Raw genomic sequence first — 21,151 nt, 5'->3', positions numbered from 1 at the left:
CGGTGGCTGCTGGGCTCTGGTGCTCCGTGGCCGGGGCCGTGCAGAAGCAGAGGCCACGAGGCCCTGGTGGGAGGATTACACCCGATCATTCCTAGCGGGCTCTGGGTGATCTTGGAGATGTGGTTTTGGTCCAGGGAAACCAAAAGGAGAAACACAGTAGTAAAAACCCCTGGAATACCCCTGCCCTTTGCAGATGTGCTCGGGAGGCCAAGTGCGGGGGGCACCGGGGCATCCTGCATGTGAGCGCCTGCCGGACTCCTGCTGGCGGCCTCGGGCGCGCGCTCTCCCTAACACCTCCCAAGTCCCGTCTGTCCTGCCAGATTCGAGGCTCTGTCATTTCCAAGCAGGTCCCCTGGGGTAGAAGGTGATGGGTAAGAGCAGACCACACTTGGGGACAAAGACGCCAGTGTGAAACAGGGCAGAGTCCTGCGTCCCTGTGAGCAGAGGGGGTTTGTGGGGGACGCCCTGGTTGGCGAGCCCGCGTACCCGAGGCCTGGTCTGTGCGGAAAGCACATGTGATCGAAGCACACTCCAGTCCTCGGCTGTGAGACGTGGTGATGAACGACACAGCGTTGCCTTGTGTTCTTTCTTCAGAAAATAAACTTTGTCAGAGCTATGATTTCAAGTACCTTTAGGATTTTCCTTTTTTTTTTTTTTTTTTTTTGAGAGAGAGTACGTTTCAGTGGGGAGGGAGGGGTGAGGGAGAGGGAGAATCCCCAGCAGACCCCCAGCTGAGCAGGGAGCCCCACGCGGGGCCCGATCCCTCGACCTGGGATCACGACCTGAGCAGAAACGAAGAGTTAGATGCTTAACTAACTGAGCCATGCAGGCGCCCCACAAGTATTTGTGGGTTCCCAGATACCCTGAGGGTAGCCTGAAGCCCCTTCCCCAGCTCAGCAGGGAGGGCCACTGGCCGAGGCCAGACCGGTTGGTTGGAGAGGGACGTGGCTTGGGAGCCCTGCTCTTACTCTCTCGCGATTCTGAGCTAGTGCTTCACCCCTGTGCGTCAGTCTCCCTATCTGTAAACTGGGTGAGTCTTGGGAGCATGCCTTGGGCTTGTTCCGGGTGAGCTGCGTTCTGGATGCCGAGACCCTCACTGGGAAGAGTGTGTCTGCTGCCTTGGGGCTCCGGCCACGGAGAATTCTTGTGGAGTGGGTCGTGACACATGTGGCTTCTTCGATGAATGGCGCCCACCTGGGCCAGGAGGGTGGAGAGCAGGGCAGCCCCATGAGCGGGTGCTCCATTTCCTCATGGCTGGCGCTGGGAGCTGGCGGTCACTCTCTGACGTGACGTCTGGTCACTTTTATTGTTCTCCCGACTGACGGAACCGAGGGAGCTGAACTGCAAGTTCAGGGTTCTTTGTCTAAGCAGTTGGCAGGGGAGGCGTTCTGCTTTCATCCCTCACCGTCCAGCTGCATTGGCTGCATTGGGGGGTTCACGCACGCCTCATCCAGGATATGAGCTGTGTGCACACTCATGCCAACTTGACGTGACATTTGAAACATCGGATCTGTGGACTGAGAGGTCTGTAGTGTTCACAAGCATTCCTTCCCCCCGGGTCTCGGATTCCACGAAGTGTAGACCAGCAGCTGTCACACGAGTGACAGCAGCCCTGTCCCGTAGGCCAGCCAGTGCTCGGAAGCCGTGTTCTCCGCGGCAGGAGCGTGTGGCCAGCCTCAGGTCGGTCCCATGCGTGTTGGCTGGGCACGTGTGGAGTGCCCTCTGAGGCAGCCCTGCCGAGGTGATAAGACCTGGGGTCACCTGGCATGTGACCCCATCATACCTGGGGTGGTCTTCCTGTCAGCAGCGGGGCCGCACACAGCTGCCCCAGGCACCCATCTGGGTGAGTGACTCAGCGCACCGTCTCTGCCTCTAGAGTGGAGAGAAGGAGCCCCTGGACCTGGGGGCCCCCATATCGAGTCTGGACGGGCAGCGGGTCATCTTGGAGGAGAAGGAACCATCCAGAGGAAAAGGTAAGCGGGGCCCTGAGGCTTCCCCTGGTTCCCCTGGCCTGCTGGGGTCCCCTTTGCTCTGCCTTCTGAAAGCCCCCAGCCCTGCTACCCCAGTGGTCTCGTTTAGGGTCTTACAGGGACTGGCGACCCCCTGCCATGGCAGAACTCAACCCCACCTGGGCATCGGAGGGGCCCAGCCTGGTCCAGGCCTGACTGGGCCAGAGGCAGTGGGACCAGGAGCATAACGGCCTCACTCGGGGATCTGCCCGCCTGCTCACAAGCACGGTGTGTCCTCTCGGCTGTCAGAAGGGGTGACAGGCCTGCTCGACCTCCCCCCTCCACCTCCCCCCTCCATAGGACTGCCGAATTCCAGCGCTCCCTGCGTCCAGGGCTTTGGCCAGAGACAGCTGGCTCTGGGGAGGCCTCACGGTGCCGTGCATGAGGGACACAAGCCCCGCAGTAGATGGGGCGGTGGCCTGGGCCGTCTGCGGCCCGCTGTTGCTTGTGTGTGGTGGAATCGGGAGGTTTTCAGAGCCCTTTCCCTCTAATGCCTCTGCCATGGCAGGCCTGCCCTGGGGACGCGGGGGTGCCCGTGGCTGGTGCCCGACCTCAGGGCCAGCAGTCAGTCCCCACGCTCGCCCTCGTTTTCCTCCTCAGAGCACACAGCCCCCTCCCAGGCGGAGGGCACCCCCGTGTCTCCAGGGAGGGCTTTCTGGAACCGCCTACTGAATACTGGAGTGAGGACATACTCTGCAAGGGGCGGCTGGGTGTCGCTTCGGCGGCTGCTTCCCTTTCCTGGGCTTCCACCCAGCGAGGGCTCTGCAGTGTAGCTGGGCTCACTTGCCTCTGTCCCCTGGAGGCCCTCCATGCTCCAGTTCCTGCCCCTCTCCCCCCCTTGCAGAGGAGACATCTCCCTGGGCCGGGTGGGGTGAGTGGCGCGAGCAGGATGTGGGCCTCCCTCAGGGTCTGGCAAGGTCAGACCTTCCGGCCTGTCTGTGCACAGGGGAGTGTGATGGGGGTGCTGCAGGCAGAAGTCACCACGGGACTGTAAAGCTGGGGACAGGCAGGAACGCGGTTAGTCCTCTAGTGGATTCCGGGCCAGAGGAGTGGCCTTTGTCCCTCTGGTGCCGGCAGAGGCCAGCCTGCCGTCCTGATGTGGGGTGACGGCCAGATTTGAAAACATGTCGTAAGTGTGAGACTCTGTGCTGTCTAAAGACTAGTCACACCAAACAGTACCTGAAACGAGCTTTCCTTTCGCCACGCCGCGAGTCCCAGTGACTGCGGGGGGACCTGCTTGCCTCCTGCGCCTGTCTTCACACGACGAGCATCTCCTGCCCCAGATGCGGCGGGTGGGAGAGGGTGGTCTTTGTCCCTTTGTCCTGCACAGGGGTTTGGTCTCCATGTGCGCATTTAACGTAGGATGTCTCCTACCTTCTCTGTAACTTTCTCTAGAACTTTCTCAAATGATGAAAGGGTGGTTGTGTTTGAATGTTCAGGTGGACTTGCAGTTCGCTGTGATTATAAAGCGTGTTTCATTGTGTTTAGGATCCACAGAGAAACAGAAAAGTGCACCCGCCAAACAGAATATAGCAGTGAATTCCAGTTCCAGAAATCACTCGGCTACGGTAATTCCCCCTGCCCTTGTCCGCACGGTTCCCTCGCTGCTGGCGCTGCTCTGCAGCAGGCCGGGCCCTCACACTCCTCCGTGTGCCTCCCATCGTGCCCAGCGGCTGTGTGCTCGGGGCGGCCGGCCCCGCACCCCTGTTCCCCGCCGGGTGCCTGGCTCCCCCTAACCGTGGGCTGGCTGTTCCCCTGCATCGGGGGGGTGGCACCTCACGCTCGTGCTTTCCTTGTGACCTTCATCACCGTGAGCGGTTAAGGCGCGTAAAGTCTGTGTCCACGCGGTCTGTATTTCGGGGGGTGCTTTTTGTCTCTAACTGATGGATTGTGTGTTGTCATGTGTCTGACGTGTAAGCAGAACTTTGACTTTCCTTCTAATGCAGGGAGAGGAGAGAACGCTAGGCAAGTCTAATTCTATTAAAATAAAAGGAGAAAATGGAAAAAATGCTAGGGATCCCCGGCTTTCAAAGAGAGAAGAATCTATTGCAAAGATTGGGAAAAAAAAAAATCAGAAAATTAATTTGGACGAAGCAGAGGGTATGTGCACTTTTTACAACTTCCGCGTTTTCTAGTGAATGCGATGTCAGTTTTCCAGGGCCATCATTAGGACTTCCTCTGAGCCATTGACATCAGAAGAACGCGATCTCTGTCACACTGAGCGTGCCCCTCGCCCCGGGTCAGTCTGTGGCTGCCGTGCCGCTCTTCCCAGTTGTCAGACTGAGCTTTGGGCCCCTTAGGGGCCAGGGAGTGCCCTCAAGGGGGACAGCAAGGGGTCCCCAAGGGTCTGCCTGTGCCCTCCCCTCCCCAGCTCGTACGAAGGCTCAGTGTCAGGGGGCCCGTGTCAGGGTCACTAGCAGGGGGGCCAGGCGAGGAGGCAACGGCCGGGAGGGCCCTGGACTTGCTGACCTTGCCGGCCAGAGGCCCCGAGGAAGGTCTGTGTCTTAGCCCGCTGGCCGGACACCCTGCACTCCCTGGGCCTGCAGGGGAGAGGGAGGGTGGTCTCAGAGACCCAGGAGAGGTGATCTCTTACAGAAACTTCTTTTTCTTCTGAAAGCTTCTAATGGCAGAATCAAAACTAACAGCTGTTACTGGGACCTGAACTGTGATCCAGGGAGTGCTTCCTAGGTCACGGGGCCCACAGCTAGCTCCCCATGAAGGCCAACCCGAGCCCATTCACCCCCCTCCTTTGGCAGAAGTAAGACACAACCCTGGTCCCGGCCGAGAGCCACTAAGATTTGAGATTTTAAAGTCCTTGTCATTCTTCAAAAACTAAGAGTTTTATTTAAATGCCAGAGAAAGCTCAGCTTAGACTCCTACTTTGAACAGTGAAGTCCAGTTACAGCTGGTGGTCAGCCCAGGTAAGGAGACAGGAGCTCTGGGGGAGCGAGCAAGGAGGCTGGAGGCAGAGGTGGGAGAGAGAGTGGGGGCCCCTGCCAGGACCACACTCTGCCAGGAGGCGGTGACCCCTCTTGGGGGACTGTGGGCTTGCTTATGCCTCAGGTGGCCTCCCCTCAGCATCAGAAGGGAGCCAGGATGTGGGTGAAGGGTTTCTGAATGTGCTCAGAAACCCCGGGCCTGAGTGTGGACGACGGACATGCCTCTCGAACTGTCCTCACACAGCTGTGTCCGGTCAGGGGTTTTGGTCTGTTCGAGTCTGGACTTGACACAACTGAATTCTCGGGGTGGAGCCTCCCTGCAGCTCTGGGGGCAGAGGGGGTGCCAGATGGAGGCACCTGGGGGGCCGGAGCCTGTAGTTCCCGGGCGGTGGGACAGCCCCCAATATGGGCTTAGACGGTGAACTTGTTGGGGTGCAGGCCTGGGCGTGAAGCTCTCTAAAGCTTGATTCCTGTGGGGTTTTTTTCCACTAGAGTTTTTTGAGCTCATTTCCAAAGCTCAGAGCAACAGAGCAGACGACCAGCGCGGGTTGCTGAGGAAGGAGGACCTGGTGCTGCCTGAGTTCCTGCGCTTACCGCCCGGCCCCGTGGAGCTCGCCCTGCCCCCGCCCACCGCCACCAAGAGCTTTGGCAGGAGAAGCTTGACCAGCAATGGCAAGGATAAGGCTCCCCGGCCCCCAGAGTCCTGGGGGCCCGCCCGAGACTGCCGTGAGAGCCCCGCGACAAGCCCCGTGATGAGCCCCGCGACGAGCCCCGCAACGAGCCCCAGCTCGGCCTACAGCCCGCCGTTCAGCGCCCCCCAGACCCCCTCGCCCCACGCCCAGGAAGCCGAGGCCGGGGGCGTCCAGACCATGGAGGGCGAGCACGTGGCCGACCTGACGCTCATGGGGGAGGGGGACATCAGCAGCCCCAACAGCACTTTACTGCCGCCCACCCCCACCCCGCAGGACGCGGCTGGACCTCCGAGACCAGGTACCTCCAGGTTTGAGCCCCCTGCACACCTTTGACTCTCTGCTCCTCCACTGTCCATCTGGCGTTATCCACTCCATTTCCAATAAAAACAGAAACAGCTATGGTAAGTCCCCTCTACCTAGAATCCTCGCTCTAATGAGATTCCAGCGTGACCTCTGCTGTCCTACTTCCTGTGGGCCACCTCTGCCTTTTCTAAAAGGAGCGCCTCTGCGGGGGGCCAGCACGGGTCACAGCCCACAGAGGGGCTCAGGGTGAGTGTGCCGGGGCGGGGCGGGGCGGTGCTCTGGGCGGGGTGCTGTGTGGGAGCGGTGTCTGCACCTGCCCGGACAGCCGCACTCCCCTGCCATTCTCTTCCTCGCCCCCGTGTCCCGCCTCCCAGCAAGGCCTGGGGAGTTTCGAAAATGGATGTGCTATTCTTAAAATTTGGATAGCTAGCATTTTTTGTGTTGTAGTCTCAAGACTGAAAAAACCCAGCATTTGTCTTGAGCAACTGGGAAAGCCCCACGTGATGTGGGAGAGAGAGCATGCTCTTTGACCCTGGGTCCTCCGCAGGGAGGGCTGCACACACCTGCCTGGCCGCGGCAGACCACAGGGGGGTCTGGCCCCGTGTGGGCCGGGCCGTGGCTCAGTTCCCACGCCAGAGGAAGTCCTTGGGGCTCCCTGGCCTGAAATAGGCCCGAGGCGTTCCTCCAGACAGACGCTCGGGTTAGTGGGTGTGGAGCTGAGCAGTCCTGCCGTCCGAGAGCCTCAGACGCCTGGGCTTGAGGCGGGGCTCCCAGCTCTCCAGGAGCAGTTCTGTCCTGCTCCGAACCATGACGTGTGTGCCTGCGTCCCCACCCCCGCCCCCCNCTGGTGGCTGTCCTGTCTTCTGTGTGTGCTTGGGGATGCGCGGACCCCGACGCCACACGTGCGGTCGGCCGTTGGGGGTGACACCAGTGCCTCCCTTGGCTCGGGCTGGCCCAGGATGCCGATAGCAGTCCGAGTGTGCCCCAGGACCGGGGGCCAGGGAAGCATGTGTTGCGGTGTGTTCTGTACATATGTCCACATCTTGGCACTCTGGGGACATGTGCCACGTGGGCAGGCTCCCCCGGCGCCTTTCCACTGAGACCGCGCACGGACGCCAAGCCGGGAGGAGTGGTGGTCTCTACGCGTCGCGCTCTCGCGCATTGCACGGCGTCTGACTTTCCTTTCTGCTCTCGTTTGTAGACACCTGTGTGCAGGATCCCCCATGTTCCGAGTCTGTGTTCTTCCAAGAGTAATAAACTCTGGATCTTGTCATCGGACTGGTTTAAGGCTCTCTTCTTTTTCTTTTGAAAGTTTCTTTTCACTTTCAATGGGTTTGCCTTAGTGTAGCGACTTGTGAAAATCTGCCATTCACTCAAGAGGTGTCCCTGAGCACCTCACGCGTACCCACAGACACAGCCGTGTAACGGTGAGCCGTGTGAGGGGGGCTGTTTGTAGACCAGAGGCGGCCCTTCGGGGCAGCAATGGGGAGGTGCAGCACACGCTCGGGCCACACACAGGCCCTCTTCTCCCCGAGAGTGCTGATGGCCTTCATGGTCAGACCTCCCCTGTCTGCCGTCCCCTCCAGGGGAGAAGAGTCTGGGCGTCGGGTGGTGCTCAGGGAGGCTGCACGGCTGAGATCCGTGGTCCATTCCTCCAAACCTGGAGCCTGCAGTGCTGGCCAGCCCCGGGTGGGGCTGTGTGCTCCAAGTCCGGCCTGGCTGTCTGGCCCGCGCGGGTCCCCCACTGCGGGCTGCTCTCCCACCGAACGACCACCAGAAAGTGCAGCCACGCTGGGCCTGTCCCCCGGGACTATCACAGCAGCTGCGCACTGCTGTCTCTGACCTGTTGGGCCAGAGGGTGGTTGGCGCCAGACGTGCAGGAACGTGGCTCCTGCCCGCACCCTGGCCGGCTCCTCCTGGCCAACCGGTCCCACAGCCAGCACGTGCGCCCCCGCCCCTGGCTCTGGCTGGGCCGAGACGGAGGGGCTCTGGCCACAGGCCGGGGGAGCGGGTGGGCCCTGAGTAGCTGTGAAGGGTCTGTGACCCACGCGTGTCTTCTTGGAGCTGATGAGCCCATCTGCTGGGAAGGGCCTGGGTTTGAGCTTCCTCTGGGCAATGCGCTCGGGCCCCGCTTGGCGAGGGCCAGCAGCCTGGGGCTTCTGAGTTGGGCTCTTTGTGGGCTTTCCGTGTGGGAGGACCGCTGGCCCCATAAGCCTTGCGTCAGGCTCCCCCACATCGCAACGAAAGGGGAGCTGCCTCTGAGACTCGTCCGTCGAGTGGGGGAAGAGCAGCCGTCACACCCCTGGGCCTCCGAAGGGCACCGAGCACTGCATTTTACTTCTCAGGGTTTAGAAGGCAGGTCTCACCCACGGTTACTCTCACCGATTTTAGGCAATTGCTGTGACGTGTTTCTTAGCAACGCGGTGGTCACTGTGGATCGGTTCAGGGTGAAGACGCAGGGCGCTGAGGCCCCTGGGCCCTCAGGCTCCGCAGCTTGTAGCCACGTCCAGGCTGTGCAGCCAGTCGGGCAGCTGCCCGCAGTGGACCCCCAGGTGACGGGGGTGGGGGTGTCCTCCTGAGGATCACGCCGCCCCCCCCGCCCTGGCCCGCAATCCCCAGCGCCCATGTACCAGGAGGCCCGTCGGCACCTTGCATGGCCGGAGCACAGAGGTATTGGGAAGGACGTGGGACCGAGAAGTGAGTCCAGTGCAGAGGGCCCAGTCCATAGATAGTTACCCTGAAAATGAACCTTGTGGTTGCTGTGACCCTAATTCCTGGCTGTTTCCTTCATTGTCATCTGTTTGGCTTCCAAAGACACCCCTGAGTTCGTGGGCACTCTCTGGCCCTGGGAAGGACCAGCTGGGAAGGTGTGTCCCGGGTCCCCGCAGAGCCAGAGACCGATTCCGAGTGGGGGTCCTACACGGCCGAGCCCAGGGTGGTGCTGGCCTCTGCACGGCATGAAAAGATGCCTGTGTGCACGTACTCAGAGAGGGTGTAGGAGTCACGTCCCACAGGGCACCTGCTTCCTAGGGAGCAGAGCATGTCTGTTGAGCTGGGTGTTTGGTGAGGGTGTCCGGAGCGGCCAGGGAGCCTGCAGCTCAGACCGGTGGCCCCTGGAGCCCCTGCCTCAGCCTGACCCAATACTCGGGTGGTGTTAGACCCAAGGGTGGGCTTCACGTGTGAGTAGAGGGTCAGTGGCCAGGAACCCCAGAGTGTAGGGCTTGACCGTGTGGGATTCGGGAGAGGTCTTTGCAAGGGGACATCTGAGCCCTTTCCCAAAGGTCTGGGTTTAGAGAACTCTGTCCTCGACTGCCCCTCTGTCTGAGCGATGGATGGGCCAGAGAGAGCCCCGCCCCCCCAATCCCCCTACCCCCACCCTCACCCCTACCCCTCAGCAGGCGCAAGCAGCTTGGGAAGAGCCCAGCTTTCCTCACTGCTGTGTGGCTATATTGGCGTTAGGGCAGTGGGTCAGGGGCCTAGCTAACCCCCTTCCAGCCCTTTCAGGAGGCAAGGCCCCTGGAGACCCCACTAGCCAGCTGCCTTAACAGCTGTGGGGCCCCTCAGCGACTCCACGGGCACAGCTGCACCCCTCCCGGGAAGGGGTCCCCACACAGCCATTCCAGCCCGGAGTCTGGGGAAGGGCTCGGGTGCGAAGGATGCTGCTCCCTGGCTGGGGCAGAAGTTGTCTCCACTGGGAGACCCCGTCCAGCTGTCAGCGTCCAGGGTCCCCAAAGGCACACCCCGTTCCCAGAGTGGCAGCTCTTGGGAACCCGCCGCTCACTTCCTAACAGACACCTTTAACTCTTGGTCCCCTCACACATAGCCCACCCAGTGGGGGTCATGGGGGCCTAGTAATGTGGTTTCCATGGGAATGCAACTGGAGAGTTAACCAGAGGCCAAGGCCTTGACCTTGGCAGTGAAGGCAGCCAGACCCCGTCCCCTTGGTGTGGCTGCAAATCCTGGGAGCTGGTCTGTACCTGGCTGCTCAGTGGTCAGCCCCCCTCCTCCCTCGCCTTCCCCCAGCCACAGCCCTGGTGTGTCACCCCTGCTCCGCCCCAGATGACGTGGACGCCCTTCCTTACTGCAGCTGTGTCTAGGACAGTAGCCACAGGGAGGCCTCCGGGGACAGCCGTGCAGGTGTCCCCAGCCCCGGGCCCCCCTCCTATTCCCATGTCCCTCCCCACATCTGCACGCATCCTTTCAGATGTCCTGTCTCTGCAGCAGAGGTCTGGCCCCTCCATCTGGGTGGCCGAGGGATCCCCACACTGAGCACCCCTGCCTTCCGGGGGCAGATGGCCCAGTCCTCCCCAGTACAAACCATGGCGTGCCCAGGGGTGGCCAGCTTTCTCAGGGACACGTCGGCGCTAGGGGCCTGCCACCGGTTTCAGGACTGAAAGTTGTTGGCGGCCAGCCCTCGGCCTGGGGCCTCACCAGAACCCCTCCTTTCCAGCAGAGCATGTCTGGTGCTCTGGCCCTGCTCTGGCTGAATGGACCTGAGCAGACCTTCTCCAGCTAGATACCTGGCTGGAAGCCTCCACAGGCTTCCCGGGGCTGACGGCGCTGGCCCGGCCCCCTCCCCAGACCCCCAGCACTGGCTATGACAACTCCATCCTCCCAGCGGCCAGGGTCGCTGGCCCTGCGTCTCCTGCTGCGTGGCCGTGCTCCCGGCCCCGCAGTCCCTGCATTGGTCTGCTCTCCCTGACTCCTGGGTCTGAGTGGAAACCACAGGCTCCCATGGTCCACAGCATGACCTACCCCCACCTCTGCTGTCCCCTGCTGTCCTGGACCCCAGCTACCAGTGCCCACCCGGGGCCAGCACTGCTAGGGATCCTGCCTGCAGCCCCTCCCCAGGGCCACCCTCTCCATGCCTGCACCCGGTGTGGCCCTGGGACTGCCCAGTCCCCATTCTCCCTGAAGACGTCCCCTCCCCTCATTGCGTGCTGCCATTTGCTGTGGTCCAGGCACCCAACAGGTGCTCAGCACAGATGTGCTGAATGAAGAGCTTTAATTGGGTAACACCCCCCCCCATGTCCAGACATAGTCCAGTTGGCCTGGGGATCCACGTGGAGGGGTCCCTTGTGCATTTCATGGGCTGGAACCAGGGCATTGTTTGGGGCTGTCCCTGCTCTTTCCCATGGGGACCGAGTCAGCCCCTGTGAAAGCGGGTGGAACGGGGTATCCGGGGCCAGCAGAGGTCTTGGGAGGGCCTGGAAGGACCAGGGGCCAAGGGCAGACCCTGGGGTCTCTTCCCTGGTCCCTGCCCCTCCACCCAAATTTTCCAATTCAGCGGTGCCCACCTCTCCTTGTGCTGTGTGAGCTTCTAAGGGGCAGCTGGGAGGCTTCACAGAGATGTCAGGACAGCTGGGGGGCACCCTGGATCCGGCCCCCAGATGATGCATGGGGGCCGACATCACAGCAAAGCAGCTGGAGGCCAGGGAGGGTTCCTCTGGGTCGGGAGGGGCCGTGGGCAGCTGGAGTTGGATCCTGAAGGAGAGCTTGGAGGTGGCCAAGGAGTCAGGCCATGCCCCTGGCCCTGGCCCTGCCAGTGTAGCCCTGTCCCACCCTGTCCCTGAGAGGAGGGTCCTGGCTCTGCTGTCACATTCTCCCGACGTGGATCATTGGTGGCCAAAGCAGAGCCGGCCTTTAGCACAGAGAATGCTAGTGGACAAAGGAAGGGGTGGCCCAGGGAGGAATGGACCAGAACAGCTGGTGAGGGGCAGCAGGGGCTCCCAGGGCTCCAGACTGCAGTCATGCTCTGGGATGGTCCGGGCGCAGGGTCTGCGGTGTCCCTGGAAAAGGAAGGGTCAGCAGAGCCGCCCAAGTGGGCAGGAGACAAAGGTTCTGGCTCCAGCATCATGTCTGTGGGTGAGGGACCTGGGACGGAGGATGGCCGCCCCCGGAGCCCTGCTGGCCGGGGAACGCTGGTGAGAGTTCTGGGAGGCTAGGCGGGAGCAGCTCTGGGGCAGGCCCTGGCCCAGGGGCCGTGACACACGCCTGTTGCACAGGGCTGGGTCCCGCCACTGAGTCACAGGCCTGGCCTGCCACTTACTCAGGAGAGCAAGTCTGATCAGGGCAGGCAGGAGGGGCCCGGGCTGCGGCCAGCCCCGTGACGCTCACGTCCTTGGCCCATGGACCCACCCGCTGCCCCGTCTCCAGAAGGCACCGTTCCTCCCCACCCTGAGCCCAGAGCTGCCTGGGGCGGGGGCAGGAGGGGGGTGCCGTGGCCCAGGCTTGCCCGCTCCCTACAGCTCTCTGTCTTCCCCGGGGTCCGTCTGCAGCTGGACGGGAGAAGGCTGGGCTCCTGAACCTGGGTGGGGTCACAGGTCCTTTAACGCTCCAGGCACATGCTGGTTAAGGGAGCCAATCCCTGCCTTTCTGCACGCCCCGAGTCTCAGGCGGAGGCCAGTCCCCCCCATCATGTCTGGGCCCTGCAGCCTGGCATTGGGGCCATGGGGACCCAGTGACAAGCGGGGGATGGAGTGGAGCCCAGCCAGCCCTAGCAGAGCAGCTGCTAAAACGCCTGAAGGGCTGTGCTGTGTGGACCCTCGGACCTCCGGAGGGTAGCCTCTTCGGGACCTCCGCCGCATGGCTTTGCCCCCGCTGGACCTGCCTGAACGGGACAGGCCCCGAGCAGCCCCGCTGTGGGGCAGGGGGTGACCCTGTAGGCCAGATGCCCGACGCCGGCGTGTGGGGAGGCCCAGGCGAAAGGCCCTCCTGCCGCCTCCTTGACTTACTACTGAGCAGTCAGGCTGGACGCCGTCAGAGAGGGTGCCCGTCTCTGCCGGCAGGTCCAGACTTGCCCCAGGGGGGCCGCGTGGAGGTGTGTCCAGAGGCACGGGGTGTGGCGGGGTTGGGGGACTTTTGAGGCCACAGAGCAGCTGGGAAGCCCAGACTCCTGACCTCCGTGGTCATCCCCACTTTTGCTTGTAGGCCTGGGAACCAGGGAGGGATCTGTCTTCCCCTCCACCAGCAAGGCTGGGGAAACTGAGGCCCAGGGACAGGTAGTCAGTGGAGCAGGACCCGGTGTCCCTGGGGGCTGCACTCCTCCTCCGGCCTGTCAGCTGTGGGCTGTGGGCTCAGGGCTCCGCCTGCCCCCCACGGGCACCTGAGGGTCCTTGGTCCCAGGATCACCAAGGACGCGCCTAAAATAGGACAGGGCTCCCGCCCACCCCTGGCCAGACCAGGGCCCCAGAGTCCTGCCTGCGGAACCCACCCTGGGGTGAGCCAGGGAGCTCAGGAAGGGAGCTGAGGCCCAGGGTGAGGCCGAGCACACAGCATCCCCACCCTGAGCTGGTCCCTGGGGACTCCATCTGGAAGACACCTTTCTGCCCTCCAGGGGCCCTGCTGGGACACATGACAGGGCAGAGACCCACCCCAGGGTCTACAAGCTTCCCAGGTAGTTTAAGGCAGCCCAGAGGCTCCGGGCCAGGGGGTCAGGGGAGTGGAGGGATGGGGAGCTTGGAGCCAGATGCCCAGCTGACCGCCGAATGGCCTGTAAGAGGGGCAGGTGGCGGGGCACTTGGCCTGAGGTGTGTGTGATGGGGAAGGAAGGTGTCGAGGGGTGCCCGCAACCTGGAGGAGAGGCTGGGAAAGACTCGGAGTTTGTGAGGGTGAAGATGTGGCCCGAGGCAGCAGTCAGGAAGACAAGCAGGTGGCCAGGATGGGAAGGCCTGGGGGGTGAGGGGAGCCAGAAGCCAGGCTTGGGCCCCGGCCCCGCTCCAGCTTGCGAGCCAAGGCCTGCGGAGAAGGCCTGCAGCGAGGTCTGCATGCCCGGGGAGGGGCATTCCCCTGAGGGCCTGCCCCTTGGCCTAAGGCTGAGCGGTGCACACAGCCCCGCCAGGAGGAAGAAGGCTAGGGTGGGTTGGGGACCTCAGCGGGTGGCTGAACTCTGTTCCTGAGCCAGCGTGGGGACATGGGGGGCACGGGAAAGCCTGAAGGGCATGGGTGACCCCACCCAGGGCCCCTACCTTTGCTCTCTCCGCTTGCACCCACCTCTGTGACTCGTGCCCAAAGCCCCTTTGGCTGGACCCCCCTCACTGTGTGGCACCTCTGTGAGGGTTCCCCTCTGTTCTGGGTGGCCCTGGGGCGATGAGGGTCTGGGGGCTTTTGCTTCATGGAGCTGTAGGTCGGCACTCTGAAAACAGCTGTGTTGGGGAGCAGACCAGCCCAGGGCACCGAGGTCACGGATCACCTGTATCTGTATGACGAGGGTGGGGTGCTTGCAGGGCTGCAGAGCCCAGGGCAGGGCGGACGGTGACAGTCTCTCTTTTCTTGTGACAGGAGGCGGGGCCAGAGGCAGCCAGGGCCTCCCGGTCAACACCATCATCGATGTGGACCGTGTCGCAGGCGTGGCCCCCGGGCGGGGCAGCAGCGTCCCCAGGGTGCGGACAGGCCCCCAGAGGTCTCGGGCCAGTGGGGCCCTGACATCAGACGTCCCTAGCCTGAGTCCTGTCGCAGGTGGGCCCGCCAAGCCCAAGGCCAGCCCACACCACGCCACCTTCGTCTGAGGCCGCCTGAAGCCCCGCCCCCACCAGCTGTCCCTCCTGACCCTACATGGGCGCTGCCCCACCCGGACACGTGTGGACGCCCGTGATCTCGTGGGGACAGCCCCAAGTCATCTTGAGGGCCTTGGAGGGGCCACCTTGGCCACCCTGGCTTCCGGAGCCAAACCAGGAGAGGGCAGGGTGGCCTGGCCTCGGACACTTGCCACAGCTGGCTCAGAGGGCTCCTCGGACCCTGTCTCCTCCTGCCCCTCGGCCTCCAGCCTTCCCTCAATAAATCAACTTTGGGGACCCCCCGAGTGTCAGCCTCGTGCTGGGTGCTGGGGCACAGACCCTGCCCTCGGGGAGCGTATCAGGAGAGGGGTCGGGGAGGCGACGGCTCCCGGTCCTGAGGTCAAGGGTGGGCAAAGAGAAGGAAGCCAGTCTCGTGGGGCTCAGGCTGTGGTGCCCTGGAGGGTGAGAGGATGTGGTCACGTGGGCTTCGTGCCGTGCCCGACGAGTCAGTGCAGGGCCCTCGGGGGCAGGGGTGGCTGCCGGGGGGCAGGACTCGGCCGGGAGGCTGCGAGCCACACTGCGCCCTGTGCTCTCCTGCCCGGGCTCCGGGGTGCCGCAGGCCCTGAGCGTGGCCTCATTTAGACGGTGCTGTGGCAGGGCTTGTCTGTCTGTCCGTCCGTGGAGGGGCCCTCGCTGAGGGCCTGGTGGTGTCGGGCCCTGAGGCTGTGCTGAGTGTGGTCACAGAGAGGCCAGAGCCTCGTCAGGAGGGCACGTGGCCGGGCCGTGGGGGCAGGGCCGCCATGGGCTGTTGGCCGAAGCAGGTCCAGGTGGCCACCGATCCAGTTCGTCTTGGTGGAACCCCAACATCAAGCGGCTGAGTGGTGAGGGACCCTGCGCCCCTCTCTCCGCAGAGTTGCTGGGAAGGGCCCAACCTTTGAGGACTCGGCAAGGCCACTGGGGTGATTCTGGAATCCTCTAGGGAGCAGTGCTCTGGGAGGGGCCCATCACCCACTGTGCTTCCCTCCCTGCACCTGAGGCTCATGTCCCCCCAAAACCCACACCCGCCGTGCACCTCCCCCCGATGCTCGTGCCCTCGGACCCTGCACCCACCACGCACCTCCCCATCCCCCCACCCAGCATACCACCACGTCTGCTCCTGAGGCTCATGCCCCCCAACCTTGCACCCACGACCCACCAAGCTGGGTGCCCCCTCAGTTTCCACTTTCCCTCCTTTTGCACAAATGACAGAACGGGGGCCCAGAGAGAGTGGTTTGGGGGTACGCGGTGAGGTGGCCTTAGTGCCAGGGGTCCCTCGAGCAGAGTGAGGGCCAGCCCTCATCTTCTGCCCCCGTGGGCAGCTGAGCTGACGCGGGGGGAACCCGTGCTCAGAAATTGCCGAAGAGCTTCCCCTGACAGCTTGGCCCGCGGCCCCCAGGCACGCTTTCAGGGCTCGTGGGGGTGGGGCGGACCTACTGCAATTGTGTCCAAGGGGCCGTGCCCCCACCCCAGGTCCCAGATGGAGAGAGCAAGGTACATGCAGACCTGGGCAGGACCCCACGCCAGGTTTCTGTGGCCCTTGGTGGGCCCGGGTGCCTGGCTGGGGCTCTTCTGAGGACCAGCCAGGGCTTGAGATGGGGTGTGGGCAGCCCCGGCCAGAGGCGGGGACAGCACATGTCATCCAAGTGTGAGAGGGGAAGCCCAGGGCTGAAGGAGTCTGGGGGTGGGAAGGCTTCCTGGAGGAGGTGTCCAAGGGGGGGTCCTCCCAAGGGGAAGGGGACATTCCTGGGCACCCTGCATTTAGGGCAGGTGGACTGGCAGCTCTGGGGCTGCCCTCCTCCCCAGCCCTACCCCAGGCTTATCCTGGGTGGGGCCAAGCTGAAGTGCTGGGAGCGGCAGGGCTCCCCATCCTAGGGTCAGTGTCGGTAAGGCTCAGCCCAGCGCACACAAAGCCCCCCACCGCGCCTGGCCTTTTGCTGGCTGTGGGGCTCGCACCCACCTGCCAGGCCTGGGAGACGCAGCGCTCATAGCCACTCCGGTTAGCATAGTTCACAAACAATGGCCAGCCCTGTGGAGCGGTGGGGGCCGGAAGCCGGGGCCAGGAGTCCAAGCCCCCACAGGCAGTGTGTCCGGCAAGACTTCCTGGAGGAGGCTTCTAAGCTGAGACCTGGGGACACTGTCAGGTCCAGGGCCAGTGTGGCTGATGCCAGAGGGCACAGCTGGACCAGGTGGGGTGAGCTGGGATGCAGATGTGAGGGACATGTGGGCCCGGCATTGGAGGCCGCCAGAGTTAATCATTTCCAGGTGGCCTTGACCCCCGCCTGCCCTGGTTGCTCTGTTTCTGCCTCCCGCTGCCCCTCACGCCAGCCCAGGAGGAGCCATGGGGCGCTGGGCCTGGGGTCCCAGCCTTTGCGCCCCGCCGGGAATGGCCCTGCTGCTGCTGCTGCTGCTGGTGCCTCAAGGGGCTCAGCCCCTGGCTGGCAGGGTGAGCGCTGACCCCATGGCGCTGTGACCATGGGTTCCCTGTGCCCACTCTGGGTCCTGGGGCCGGGGCCAGGGAGGGCTGTGGAGTGGGTGAGGGGCCCAGCGCGCTGACAGCTGGCTTTCTGGCCTTCAGCGGGCGGACGGGCATGCTGGGCTGGCCTGGGGGACAGGAGGCCTGGGGATCTGACCTGCTGGGACCCCACCTGGGAGCATGAGGGCCACTCCCCTCTCTCTGGGCCGCTTTTGGGTCCCATTGTTTGGGGGGGTGGGGGGACCTCGGAGGCCTCATGGCTGCTCTCGTCCATCCCCCAGAACAGATCCCCAGGATTGGAGGCTGGAAGACACCCAGCCCGCCCTGTCTAACCCCACGGGCTCGGCGGGAGGGGATGGGGCCCAGCTGAGGTCTCAGGCCAGCCAGTGGCCAGGGTCCCCTTGGTTTCTACTCTAACACCTGAGGGCCCCAATATGGGAACTGTGGTTGGGGACGGCGGTCAGCTGAGTGTGAGGGGGGCCATCCCACACTGACACCATCACAGCCCTCTTGGCTCCTCCTAGAACCTCACAGAACCCCCAGAACCTAACGCCACAGTGACCCCTGGGACCCCCACGATCCCTGTAACCTCCGTGAGCCCTGGGACCCCAGCCACGAGTGCTCCAGAGGCACAGGGACCCCGTGGTAGGGGGCTCACCCCCCCGCCCAGGGCAGCTCCCTCCGGCAGCAGCCCTGGGGGCCCAGGTGGGTCAGGAGAGCTTCCCGGAGGCGGAGGCGGCGGGCTGCACCTGGGCGGGTGGGTTGGGAGGATCGCAGGTGGCTGCTGGGGAGCGGGGTGGGCGATGCGGGGTCAGGAGGAGCCCAGCACGGGAGCCCCTTGACCCTCTCCCCTCCCCCCCGCAGTGCTCACAGAGGACGGGCGGCCCTGCAGGCTCCCCTTCCGCTATGGCGGCCGCATGTTCCACTCCTGCACTTCGGAGGGAAGCGCCCACAGGAAGTGGTGGGTCCCGGGNGGGGGGGGGGGGAGGCCCGCAGGCACAGAGCACCAGCCCCCCAGGTCCCCAGGGCCCCTGTCCACCCTCCACCCTCCCTACTCCAGCCTGAGCCCTTACACAGCAGGGAAGGGGGGGTGGGTGTGACTCAGGCAGAGCTCCAGAGCGGCCAGCGGGGCGCCCTGCCAGAGGCGCGGGGGGGTGGGGGGGCAGGTCTCTGGGCTGGGACCCACCTGTCTCCTCACCCCCAGGTGTGCCACCACTCACAACTATGACCGTGACAGGGCCTGGGGCTATTGTGCACAGGTCTCTGTGCCCAGGGAGGGTCCAGGTGGGTGCTGGCGGCTGGGGGGGGGTTGCTGGTTCTGGGGTGCGGTGAGTCTAAGGGAGTGCTAGGGTCAACCTGCTGATGGAGGTGGGAGCCAAGGGGACAGAGCTGACCTGGGACAGCGGGTCCTGCTTGGAGTGCAGGAGAGGACTTTGGGGTCCACCCCACTGCAGCGCTGGGGACCTGGGAAGGGACAGAGGAGTCATCAGCCCAGGGGGCAGCAGGAGTGCAGAGGGTGGAGCCCCTCCCAGGCAGGACCCTGCTTCTCCAGGAGCCACCTTGCTGCCTCGGTCATTGCTGGGACCAAGGCGCCCCCTGGTGGTCGGCTGGGCCCTGTGGCTGCACAGACAGAGCCCTGAACAGAGATGAGGGCCCATAGGGTCTGCAGGGGGGCTGCTGACAGCCCCACCTACAAGGATCCCAGGGCACACAGGAGGGGACTGTGCTGCCTGATGGGGGGCTGGGCTTCCAGGTACAGACCCAGACGCCCGCTTGCCCAGGCTCTGTGTGCTGGGTGGGGGGTGCTGGGAAGACAGGGAAGGCCTGCACCCCAAGGAACCCTGAGGGGCAGCTTGAAGGCAGGAGGCCTGATGGAGGCACTGTGGGCCTTGGCAAGCAGACGGGGTCTGGGAGAGGCATGCTGACAGGCCGTGTTCTCTTACATCTGCCCCCTGTTCCTCCGCGTGTCCCCAGCTGCCCCGGATCCCTGCGCCTCCAGCCCGTGCCTCAACGGGGGCTCGTGCTCCAACACGCAGGACCCCGAGTCCTACCACTGCACCTGCCCCACGGCTTTCACAGGCAAGGACTGTGGCACAGGTGCGCAGGGCCACGGGGGCGCCCAGGGCCAGGCCAGGTCCTGGCAGGATGGGTGGGGGAAGTGCCTGCCCGAGGACAGCGGTGTGAGGGTGCTCCGCGACCCCCAGAAAAATGCTTCGACGAGACGCGCTACGAGCACCTGGAGGTGGGTGACCGCTGGGCCCGAGTGAGCCAGGGCCAAGTGGAGCAGTGTGAGTGTGCCGGGGGCCAGATCCGCTGCGAGGGCGCCCGCCACACAGGTACGACATGGCCGGGGAGGGGCTGGCCCGGGGTCCCCCAGCCGCAGGCACCAGGCCGACCGGCCCCGAGCCCGCCCTCACGCGGCCGGCATCCTCAAGGCCTGAGGCCTAGCTTCTGAGCCCTCCCCCCAGCTTGCCTGAGCAGCCCGTGCCTGAACGGGGGCACCTGCCACCTCATCGTGGCCACTGGGACCACCGTATGCTCCTGCCCGCCGGGCCACGCTGGGCGGCTCTGCAACGTTGGTGAGTGGTCACCTCCTGGCCCTGGGCCCCGGGGCCAGGGTCAGGGCGGACACAGCCTCGGGTCCGGGCTCACCGCACCCCGTGCTGCCCACAGTACCCGCCCAGCGCTGCTTCGTGGGGAACGGCACCGACTATCGGGGCGTGGCCAGCACGGCGGCCTCGGGGCTCAGCTGCCTGGCCTGGAACTCGGACCTGCTCTACCAGGAGCTGCACGTGGACTCCGTGGGCGCCGCGGCCCTGCTCGGCCTGGGCCCCCACGCCTACTGCCGGTCAGCACTGGCCTGGCCTGCCTCAGGCTGCCTCATCCAGGGTGGGCAGGCTCTGTCCCGGGGCCGGAAGTCAGGCCCACAGGGCCCGAGGCCAAGGTGCCCATCTGCAGAATCAGCCAAACGCTGCTGGGAAGGGGGTGTCAGGAGCCCCACCCTGCCGGGTTCTCCCATCTGCCCCGGCCCCGGCCCACCTGCCTCTCCACGCACCCCAGGAACCCAGACAAGGACGAGAGGCCCTGGTGCTACGTGGTGAAGGACAGCGCGCTCTCCTGGGAGTACTGCCGCCTGGTGGCCTGTGGTGCGCGAATGTGCAACAGGGGGCGTGAGGATCGAGCGGGGGCAGCCTGGCCCCTGTCCCACGGGGGTCACAGCAATTTTCCCTGTGGTCCTCCCTCTTTGGAGGTCCATGGCCCCCTCTGAGAGATGGGGAAACTGAGGCCCCCTGGAGCAGGGCTCACCTGAAGCCATGTGACGGGCTGGCACCTGGAGTCAGAGCGGGCCAGCAGGTCACAGGTCCTCTGGGTGGCTCCCACCCAGCCTGAGCCGAGACAGGAAAGTGCCGGTTAGGGGTGAATAATGGGGGTGGGAAGTCCAGCAGGTTCCCCTGGAGTCAGACCCTGGAGGTGGGAAGCTCCAGGAGAGCAGCCTGCCCTCGGGCCCCTGTGCCCCCAGGGCCACCTGACTGGCCTGGGCTCTGAGGTCCCGGGCAGCTGGGAGGGACAGGAACCCCTGCCAGGCATGCCACACCACTGTGGTTCCCACAGAGCCTTGCGACTGACGGGGTCTCATTCTCCCCATTGTATAGAAGAGGAAACTGAGGCTCAGGGAGTAGATTGTGTGCCTGTGAGGGCAGAGGGGGCGGAGCCCTGGGCCCTTTTCCATGTGAGCTGCCCGGGGTGGGGCGGGTGGTGGGTGAGGGTGGCAGCCAGGACCCACTCTGGGCGGGGGTGTGATCCGGTGACCTGTGCCCCCAGAATCCCTTGCCAGAATCCCGCCCCTGCCCGCTGAGGTCCTGCTGAGCCGGGCTGAGCCTGCCCCAGTGGGACGCCAGGCCTGTGGCAAGAGGCACAAGAAAAGGAGCTTCCTCCGGCCACGCATCATCGGCGGCTCGTCTTCCCTGCCCGGCTCCCACCCCTGGCTGGCCGCCATCTACATCGGGAACAACTTCTGTGCGGGGAGTCTTGTCCACACCTGCTGGGTGGTGTCCGCGGCCCACTGCTTCTCCAACAGGTGAGTGGCTCTGTCCACGCCCCCCACTGCATGTTTCAGCCCACCCACTTGCCCAGCCCCCCACCTGGCCATACACCCACCGTCCCTTCCACACCTCTCCCCCACCCACTCCCCCATGCCCCC

At 64.4% G+C, this 21,151-nt stretch overlaps 2 protein-coding genes across 8 annotated transcripts in view; both read left to right on the top strand.

The window, feature by feature from the left end:
• RGS12 (regulator of G protein signaling 12) overlaps positions 1 to 14,735 on the top strand; it is a 113,319-nt gene extending 98,584 nt beyond the window's left edge. For 2 of the 4 annotated variants that reach the window (XM_002916551.3, XM_019796769.2), the window contains 5 exons: positions 1,877 to 1,973; positions 3,498 to 3,577; positions 3,956 to 4,109; positions 5,441 to 5,938; positions 14,224 to 14,735. In XM_002916551.3, the coding sequence (XP_002916597.2) occupies positions 1,877 to 1,973; positions 3,498 to 3,577; positions 3,956 to 4,109; positions 5,441 to 5,938; positions 14,224 to 14,450 (1,056 nt within the window). In that variant the 3' untranslated portion in view covers positions 14,451 to 14,735. Of the gene's footprint in view, positions 1 to 1,876; positions 1,974 to 3,497; positions 3,578 to 3,955; positions 4,110 to 5,440; positions 6,042 to 14,223 lie in introns of those variants that run through there. The other 2 variants (XR_004628947.1, XM_011221448.3) reach the window with 2 other exon arrangements.
• A 1,743-nt stretch (positions 14,736 to 16,478) lies between these two features.
• Positions 16,479 to 21,151, top strand: part of HGFAC (HGF activator) — an 8,725-nt gene continuing 4,052 nt past the window's right edge. For 2 of the 4 annotated variants that reach the window (XM_034672188.1, XM_034672187.1), the window contains exons 1-10: positions 16,763 to 16,920; positions 17,475 to 17,655; positions 17,815 to 17,911; positions 18,155 to 18,234; positions 18,925 to 19,047; positions 19,155 to 19,286; positions 19,419 to 19,529; positions 19,624 to 19,798; positions 20,011 to 20,096; positions 20,773 to 21,028. In XM_034672188.1, the coding sequence (XP_034528079.1) occupies positions 16,816 to 16,920; positions 17,475 to 17,655; positions 17,815 to 17,911; positions 18,155 to 18,234; positions 18,925 to 19,047; positions 19,155 to 19,286; positions 19,419 to 19,529; positions 19,624 to 19,798; positions 20,011 to 20,096; positions 20,773 to 21,028 (1,346 nt within the window). In that variant the 5' untranslated portion in view covers positions 16,763 to 16,815. Of the gene's footprint in view, positions 16,921 to 17,455; positions 17,656 to 17,814; positions 17,912 to 18,154; positions 18,235 to 18,924; positions 19,048 to 19,154; positions 19,287 to 19,418; positions 19,530 to 19,623; positions 19,799 to 20,010; positions 20,097 to 20,772; positions 21,029 to 21,151 lie in introns of all 4 variants that reach the window. The other 2 variants (XM_034672186.1, XM_034672189.1) reach the window with 2 other exon arrangements.

Source organism: Ailuropoda melanoleuca, chromosome 11, assembly GCF_002007445.2.
Source record: "Ailuropoda melanoleuca isolate Jingjing chromosome 11, ASM200744v2, whole genome shotgun sequence".
Classification (NCBI taxonomy): domain Eukaryota; kingdom Metazoa; phylum Chordata; class Mammalia; order Carnivora; family Ursidae; genus Ailuropoda; species Ailuropoda melanoleuca.
The sequence above is the reverse complement of the archived record's forward strand: the minus strand, read 5'-3'. Positions and strand labels throughout refer to the sequence as shown.